The sequence below is a fragment of the Acyrthosiphon pisum genome, chromosome A2 (assembly GCF_005508785.2).
Source record: "Acyrthosiphon pisum isolate AL4f chromosome A2, pea_aphid_22Mar2018_4r6ur, whole genome shotgun sequence".
Taxonomy (NCBI): Eukaryota; Metazoa; Arthropoda; class Insecta; order Hemiptera; family Aphididae; genus Acyrthosiphon; species Acyrthosiphon pisum.
Genome location: NC_042495.1, coordinates 111,990,791 through 112,000,462, shown reverse-complemented (window position 1 = coordinate 112,000,462; position 9,672 = coordinate 111,990,791). Strand labels below are relative to the sequence as shown.

General features: G+C 31.2%; 1 protein-coding gene across 3 annotated transcripts in view; it reads left to right on the top strand.

The window, feature by feature from the left end:
• Positions 1-9,522, top strand: part of LOC100162135 (regucalcin-like) — a 10,632-nt gene extending 1,110 nt beyond the window's left edge. The window contains 7 exon segments of one of the 3 annotated variants that reach the window (NM_001162047.1): positions 1,661-1,840; positions 6,418-6,508; positions 7,064-7,226; positions 7,675-7,881; positions 8,210-8,431; positions 8,550-8,662; positions 8,771-9,113. In NM_001162047.1, coding sequence (NP_001155519.1) covers positions 6,470-6,508; positions 7,064-7,226; positions 7,675-7,881; positions 8,210-8,431; positions 8,550-8,662; positions 8,771-9,007 — 981 coding nt within the window. In that variant the 5' untranslated portion in view covers positions 1,661-1,840; positions 6,418-6,469 and the 3' untranslated portion in view covers positions 9,008-9,113. 3 annotated transcript variants of the gene reach the window in all.
• The last annotated feature ends 150 nt before the right edge of the window (positions 9,523-9,672 follow it).

Genomic DNA, 9,672 nt, shown 5'->3' with positions numbered 1-9,672 from the left:
CAGATTTCTAAATAATACATTAGCATGAATTGGAGGGAAAATAGTGTAAATACCGAAATTCCTTCTATGAATTGCAATAGTTTAAGATATTAAACATAATACCTTCGTAGGTATTTGATTTTCTTATTATATATTATGCTTAAATTATAAAAATATAATTTGTTTTTGTAAATATATTATAATAATTATACCGGCCCTGCCGGCCCTCACAAAAACCGGCCCATCGGGAAGTTTCCCGATTTCCCGATAGGCCAATCCGCCCCTGGAGTTAGGATGTTTATGATATTGCATATTTTTTTTAGGTTGTCCAATAGCATCCATTCTTATGCAGAAATATGGTTCATGATATCTGTATTCAAAATATCAACATTTTATTTTGCATATAATTGCATATTTTACCTTGTTTTTTTTTTAAAAAAAGTGCATAATTTGTGTTTTTTCTTGTTTTAAGCGAATATTTGACGGCTTTCGATGTAAAATGCTGTAAAGCACCGTAATTTTATATTTTACTGAATATTATATAAGTTTGATTATTTGTATTTCACAAATTATCAATTATTTATTGTTGAGAATTCAATATGGTCAGTGGCGCCGAAGACGTACTACAGGTAGTTCAATTGAACTGGCTAGAAAATTGGGTGGGTGGGTGATGGGTGCATGAACATGTTGAATGCAACGCTATACAGTATACGGCAATGCATTACGCATAATAATATGTGTATTGAATAAATTTAGAGTAATCTAAAAGAAATATTATTCTGTGAATTGTGATATGGTACCTATATGACTCTGATTCTAATGACAAAATGGACTACAATAATGAAAATACAAATTTAGTTAGTTTACTTGATTTATTAAAATTATGTCATACATCTGGACTAAAATACCGCACTTCATATTGCAACCACATTGCCTGTTACAAGTGCCTCACCTGAACGCACATTTTCAAAACTGAAAATTTTAAAAAAAACGACTACCTACGTAGCACAATCGCACAAGGCAGACTTGAAAACTTAATGTTGATATCATGTGAAAATCTTCCAATAAATAACTCTGATGTCATTGATAAGTTTGCAAGTCTATCATCAGTCCTATCTTCTAAATTATTATGAAATCTGTATTAAATGGTTTTTACTTTTTTTATAGATATATTTTATATACATTTATACTTGGTATATAAGTTTTGTACAATATTTAAGGAAAACAAAAAAAATAATTATGTAATTTCGATTAATGTGCAAACAACTGCTCAAAACAGTTTTAAGAAATCCATTTGAACATTATTAAAAAATAAAAATGATCATTTGAAAAAAATCAAATTAGTTATTTTATATATTTTTTGATACATTTTTTTCTATTTTAAATGGTACATTTATTTATAGATTATATCTAAAAAAAAAATGTTTTGAGGTATTTAAAGAGGTGGTAAATTGGAGGGGTGGGTGGTGAATATAATTATTTGAACTGGTAGTTTCGATTTCATTCGGCGCCACTGAATATGGTTACACCTATATGTACCTACGGAGTAAATGTAGGTACCTACTTAAATAGAATTTTCGATAAGCCTCGTCAAGTGTCACAATCACAACCTATTTTAAAACTGTGAGCCATTACAATTTTATCAGATATTTTAACAGAATATTTAATAATTTATGGTTAGTTTCCATCTTGTCCACGACCGATGTAGAGTACCGTATATTGCGCATTTAGTGTTTTATAATAATAATTTAAATAAATACAATTTTTTACATAGACATTTTTCGTTTAATAGATTCAAAAACGTATTAGCACCAAACAGACGAAGATTTACAGCGGAACATTTAAAACAAACTTTAATTAGGTATTCAATGCAACTCTTTTTAATTTTTTTTTATATTTTATTTAATTTTTTTCAGTTTTTTCAATTTGTCTATAATATGTTTATTTCATTTTTTTTCCGATAATTTGTTTATTTTTTACCAGGGCTTGAAACCGATTGAAATAATTTTGGTTTCGGTTTCGATTTTGTATACCGGTTTTTAATTTTTTCGATTTCTGTTTCAATTTTTCAATACCGGTATTAGGAAATTTCGGTTTCGGTTTCGATTTTGTATACCGGTTTTGAAATTTTACGATTTCGGTTTCAATTTAACAATACCGGTATTAAGAAATTTCATTTTTGGTTTCGGTTTTGAATACCGGTTTCTAAATGTTTCGGTTTCAACTTCGCAATACCGGTATTAAGAAATTTCGTTTTTGGTTTCGGTTTTGAATACCGGTTTCTAAATGTTTCGGTTTCAACTTCGCAATACCGGTATTAAGAAATTATCACTCTTTGTTCCGTATTGTCAATTGTCATATATAGTATTTGCTAGTAACTTCAATTTATGTCGTTACTATTTATAAAGCAACTAATAATTTTGAGAATAATGAAATGTTTATCAACAAAATTAATTATGATCTCAATTTTATTATGATTATTAATTATGCGTATTAATGGAATTAACGTATTTCAAAACACGTCAGTTAAAAAAAAAATAACGGTTTTGAATTTTTTCAGATTTCGGTTTTGAATTTAATACCGGTTTCCAATTTTTTACGGATTCGTTTTTGAATTTATTACCGGTATCCAATTTATTTCGGTTTCGGTTTTAAATTATAATACCGGTATCCAATTTTTCCGGTTTCGGTTTTGACTTTAATACCGGTATCCAATTTTTTTCGGTTTCGTTTTTGATTACGGTTTCGGTTTCGGTTTTAAAACGGTTTATAACGGTTTCTGAAATCGGTTTTGAAAACGGTTTCAAGCCTTGTTTTTTACTGCATATTTTTCAAATTTTTCATGCATATTTAGATGGTTTTTTAGTGCATAAGTGCATATATATTCATACATTTTTTAGTGCATAAATATCCTAACCCTAATTATTAGTTATCAGGGCGGGTGGGGTTAACCGTTTTGTAAGTAGACTGCTATAAATTATATAATTTATAATTACATCAGCGTTTCCCACTTTCGGGGCTTCTTTAAAAATGAATTTTCTTATGGGGTGTGGTCATTGGCCATTGCAAAATATAATATTATATAATATATCGTTCGACGTTCACTATCTTTATCATAAATTCATACCCACCATAATATGTTCCTCTATCACTAATCATTTTTTTAGAGATAATATTTTTTTACACACGATAGAGTGAAGTTTGTGTGTGTTTATTTATTACAATACTAATATTCTACGAACAATAAAAATTGTTTATTATACTTATATAGTTATCGTCGTATATGAAGTACATTAATATAGCGATGTATGCGTTTTTATGATATTGCATATTTTTTTTAGGTTGTCCAATAGCATCCATTCTTATGCAGAAATATGGTTCATGATATCTGTATTCAAAATATCAACATTTTATTTTGCATATAATTGCATATTTTACCATTTTTTTTTTTTAAAAAGTGCATAATTTGTGTTTTTTCTTGTTTTAAGCGAATATTTGACGGCTTTCGATGTAAAATGCTGTAAAACACCGTAATTTTATATTTTACTGAATATTATATAAGTTTGATTATTTGTATTTCACAAATTATCAATTATTTATTGTTGAGAATTCAATATGGTTACACCTATATGTACCTACGGAGTAAATGTAGGTACCTACTTAAATAGAATTTTCGATAAGCCTTGTCAAGTGTCACAATCACAACCTATTTTAAAACTGTGAGCCATTACAATTTTATCAGATATTTTAACAGAATATTTAATAATTTATGGTTAGTTTCCATCTTGTCCACGACCGATGTAGAGTACCTACCGTATATTGCGCATTTCGTGTTTTATAATAATAATTTAAATAAATACAATTTTTTACATAGACATTTTTCGTTTAATAGATTCAAAAACGTATTAGCACCAAACAGACGAAGATTTACAGCGGAACATTTAAAACAAACTTTAATTAGGTATTCAATGCAACTCTTTTTAATTTTTTTTTATATTTTATTTAATTTTTTTCAGTTTTTTCAATTTGTCTATAATATGTTTATTTCATTTTTTTTTCCGATAATTTGTTTATTTTTTACTGCATATTTTTCAAATTTTTCATGCATATTTAGATGGTTTTTCAGTGCATAAATATTCTAACCCTAATTATTAGTTATCACGGCGGGCGGGGTTAACCGTTTTGTAAGTAGACTGCTATAAAGTATATAAATTATAATTACATTAGCGTTTCCCACTTTCGGGGTTTCTTTAATAATGAATTTTCTAACGCTTGTGCCCCCCCCACCAAAAAAAAAAAAAACAAAATCTTAATTGTGTCACTGGTTTCACTGGTTATATCTATTGGTACAATAAATAATACCAATATTAAAATTTTTTTCCTGTTTAGTACGAAATATTATATAATATACAATATTATAGAATATAGAATATAGTCACTATAGAATATATTATACTTTATTGTAAATTGGAGACTTGTCTTTAATATTTATAACAATAAATAATATGTAAATAACGGCAGCTATAGTATTGCTATAAAAAAATAATAATAATTCCTATTGGTGTTATAATAAGTTTTTTAATTTTTAATTTAAATATTATGAGCACGTTTAATAGGTATTATATCCGATTCACGTGCAATACTATTCATAAAATATTTTATTTTAATATATTATTAATATGTATTCATTTTCTGAAATGCCTGGTGAGTAGTGATGAGTATATTTTATAATAAACTCGTTTCGATATTATAATAATACATTAATAACGCATAATAACATTATGACGTATATTGTATAATCTATTAAAACCTTAAAATAAATAATTTTTAATAAATAGGTTAACAAGTTCAATAATTGTATAGTGCACTGCCTATAAGGCATGCCTTTAACAACAATTACTCTATTATTTTAACTATATTAACGTCCGAGACCGCGAGTGTCATATCGTTAATTTAGTAATTTTAGATATTATGTTGTAGGTACTTTACCACATAGTATTTGATGCACCATTCCAATACTTTTTTACAACATTTATTAGTGGTGAACGGTGGTCATTAATATTACTAACATAATTTTTTCATTCGATCATATTCGATCGCCCCCGTTTGTATATCTTTATATTACCGGCATAGGCGTAGTTTGGTATAATTATCTGTGGGGGCTATATAGGACTAGACAATTATAAAAACATTTAAAACTATAATTTTGGATAAAATGTAATAAATGAAAGTAAACACCGTTTAGGGGGCTAAACATTTTCTGTGCGGGGTGAAGCCCTCATAGCCCCAATGCATACTAAACCCATGATTACAGGTAATATACACAATCTAAATTGTTTAAAAATATAAAAATGAAACAGAAAAAAAAATTAGATTGAATTTTTATATCCTTTTATCGTTGTCATAAATATATAATCGCTTTGTATGAATGTTAGTTGATTTGTTATATTTTTGATGTTCACCAGTCACATAATAATATATTCAATATATTTGGATGGATGCTTAATATCTTATTAGTAAAAACTAGTAAGTAGTATGACATTATGACTATATAAGTAATAATTGAAGGGGTTGGTGGATGAAGGTGTTAACCAACACTTTTTTCAAAATCGTTTTTATTACATAAAATGATGCATCATGACGTAGGTATTACATAGGCTATACAAATATCAGACCAAAATAACTTATATTTATGGAAATATCCAATTGATAAAGGTGTTATTTATACAATCTGACGTTCTTGTTTTGTGGATTAAGGTGTTATTGTATTAATCCCCTTATATTTTAATAACAGATAAAATTTATAATTAAGTTTATACATTTTCAGAGTATTGCTTATGACTTTAAAATATATAATTTTTGTTTTCAAAAATTTCTTAGCATTTGAACAGTTAAAAAGTTCCAAACGTATATCTAATTAAACCACTAAAACTGTCTTCCTGAACAATTTAAAAATTGTGAGTTAACAACTTCACCCCCCAACCCCTTCAATTGGGTTTTTATCGTCGATAAAATTTGGTTGACAAAATACGTTTACCCGGCTGATTGCAAAGCGTGTTCGTTTTTGTTGGTCCCAGAACCAATATATCTCTGCCTATCTGTAAGTATCACTATGGGCACTACCCAGTACGCATAACTATCATGTTGTTTTATTTTATATCAAACGACATCGTGAAGGCGTTGCAATTTGCGGATGTAACTCAGACAAGGTGCCGTGTTGGCAAACGCCCCTTTTTTAAAAAAAAAGAAAACTGACGATTGTATATTATTATTTATAATTTTATAATAATAACTATTATAATATTCGAAGATGACGCCCCCCAACACCCGAAATTCGTATATAACTCAAACATAATACGAAATATAATATATTGTAGTAATTAACTAGTTTTTGGTTTGCAAAGATTTTATATTTTTGGTACTTAATTTGTCTTCCAGAGTCGAAGTGATCGTCGTGTACGGCCAACGAGTAGAAACGTTTTGCGCAGATATGAGTTCACTTACGCAGCCGCCGCCGTCGTCTATACAGGTGTGTACACGTGAACGGTTTTCAATTACGATAAACAAGCGTTTTAGCAAATATGCACACAATATATAGGTATATCGTATATATCTATACGTATACAAATGCGTATAAAATATAGCGGTGAATGACGTACCTCCGCCGCCGCCGGGAAACTGCAGGCTTATAGATACGACCGTTTGACTCGCCTTGTATAACATTGCCGTTTTTTCCACCGTGTATGGCATTGGCTTTTTTTTCACCGCGTACTTACTTACTTACCCTAAGTGCTAATATCCTCGCACAATAAAATATACACAAGTCAAATAATAACAACGACCGTTCTTCGGTTTTCTGGCCGACGCTCATCTGCAGCTGTCTGTAAGTAATAAGTGCTAAGCCAACAGAGGTGTGTAATGTTTTCTTTTTAATTTTGATTTTATATTCGTCGATAACGTGATTTAAAAAAATATATATTTACACGTGTGTATATATATATATTATAACCTTCTGCTGCTATTAACCGTTTTTTTTTTTAAATGAAAACCAAATTAATAACTGAATGGATTTGTTTTTCTGCAGACGCCTCAGCAGTACAACGTAGAACGAGTGTCGCCTGCCATGGAACTCGGAGAAGGCCCGCACTGGTACTCGCCCACCGGCAGTTTGTATTTCGTAGATCTCCACCAGGGCAAGATCAACAGATACCATCCGGAATCGAACAGCCTCTTCAGCGCCAAGATAGGTACGACGATCGTATACGTCCCATTTGCGTCACAGAAATGTGTTTCCTAAGTTTTAATAACCTGTAATTTTGTGACTTTTGAATCACCTAAATTTTTCATTGGTACATTGTAACTTTCCGTGTGATATTTTCGTCAATCCGTATTAAGTATAACATCGAAAAAAGAATGATGTAATGTTTAAACGATTGAATATTAATCTGAAACTATTTATTATCAACAAAAAATATTTCTTATCGCGATGAGTAAAAATGTACTTATGTTGAACTAATAAATAACAATAATAACAACACAATAACTTTTAACTATGCAGTAACTTAATTTAGATACTTTTTTCTACGAGTAACTTTATAATATTGTATACTTACTTTATGAGTTTTGGCCAATATAAATTAGTAATTGATATTGTTGAATGTATGTTAATATATTGTTCTTGTGTTGCGGTTTTAGAGGGCTACAACGATGTAACGGTCATCATTCCGATCGAGGACAAGCCTGATATGTTCGTAGTCGGTCTGGGCGCTTCGCTCGGCATAGTACAGTGGGACGGGTGTTCGAGTACAACGAGTCGGCCCAAGTACGAGAAACTGATCGACGAGACACCGGGCAATCGCCTGAACGACGGTAAAGCGGACGCCACTGGTCGAGTGTGGGTCGGTGAGTGTAAAACATAGACGAGAACTTCGTAGGTACCTACACGTAATAATTTTTAAAACCTAACCAAAGCCATGCAAATTTTGAGGCTTTGAGAAAAAACATTTTTAATGTAGGTACTATTGCTGAAAAGAGGTATTTTATACAAGTTTGAATTTTTACCGCTATAAGACTGTAAAAACACTCACAAGCGTACAAAATCACTGCGATAAAACAAAATAATGTTTTTTTTGGTGTTATATGCCTTAACCGCATACGTATATAGCCGTTTATTTTACAAAACAATACGGTATGACTTAACGTGGTCATTTATTTACCCTCGCTAATATAGGATCCATGGGCCCGGAGATAGAAGGCAACCCGGACCACTACTACAAGTACCGCGGTTCCCTGTTCTCGGTGGAACTCGATGGCACCGTCAACAAGCGCTTGTCCAACGTGAGCATCTCCAACGGAATGGCGTGGAGTTCGGATAACAAAGAGTTCTACTATGTGGACACTTACAAGTTCGCGGTCGAGTCGTACGATTTCGACATAAGCACCGGAGAGCTATGTGAGTCATCGAAATCACTTTTGATATTATTATGCATGAATCACAATAATACCACATGCGTGAATTATATTATGTTATTTTTTTTTTACGAAACTCCATCGACCGCTGACGTGCACAGCCAACGGAAAAGTGATTTTCGACTTGACAGCCAATAAAGTCGCCGGCGCTCCGGACGGCATGACCATCGACACAAACGGCAACCTCTGGGTGGCGTGTTACAACAGCAATCACGTGAGTGTCGTCCGCCCAACCGTGCTCGTTTTCAAATCGTGTTTATTTTTATATTTTTGAAAATCATCGTTGCTCGTGCGTATAAAAATAATGAATTATTATGTTTAGATCTTGAAAATCGATCCCAAAACCGGCACGCTGTTGACAACCGTCGAATTGCCCGCCTATCAGATCACCTCGGCCGCATTCGGTGGACCGAAATTGGACGAGCTGTACGTGACGACGGCCGGTTACCAGTTAACCGATGAGCAAAGGGCCAAACGTCCGTATTCAGGTGCTGTGTTCCGAGTGACTAACACGGGATCCACCGGCTTCGAAGGCGTGTCCGCCAAAATTCACGTGTAACCCAACTATTTAAATGGTTACTTTAATCGTATTTTCAGGTTAACATAGGGACAATTTAAATAGTATAGTTATAAATAAATACTAAATTGGTTTAGTTTACAACATATTTAGCTGTTTCAATTTTATATTTAATTCCAATTCCAATAAAACTACTTCATTGTAGGAACTAAACAATATAGTTATGTTACTATTACATAGGATTTCTCTACCTAAATATAGTATAGTTGGTGCAACCAATATATTAGTTTATAATTAATATAATCAACCTTTTGAATTATCAGATTAACTTAACTGTTTAGTAAGCCCGACTTAAGTTTTATTTTATTTAATTATGCACACTAGTTAAAAAAAGTAATGTTAACTATTTATTTCGTAAATCTAAACCCATTTAGTGGATTAAAATGTATTGTTTGGATCATGAAATTAACTAAAATGTGTGGTTGGTCCATCTTTATTTATTTTTTTATTTTATTTTGTGTAAGAGATTAAGTTTACAAATATAGTAAAGTACCTAATACTGACTTCAGGAAGCTTTACCAAAAGTATGTACCTACTAATGTTTCAAGTATGTTTACATTGTACTACATAACAAGGTAGTTAAGGGGATTCGATACCGTGATTTTCTGTTTTCGTCTAACACACGCGTGACATAGTATTTTGGACGT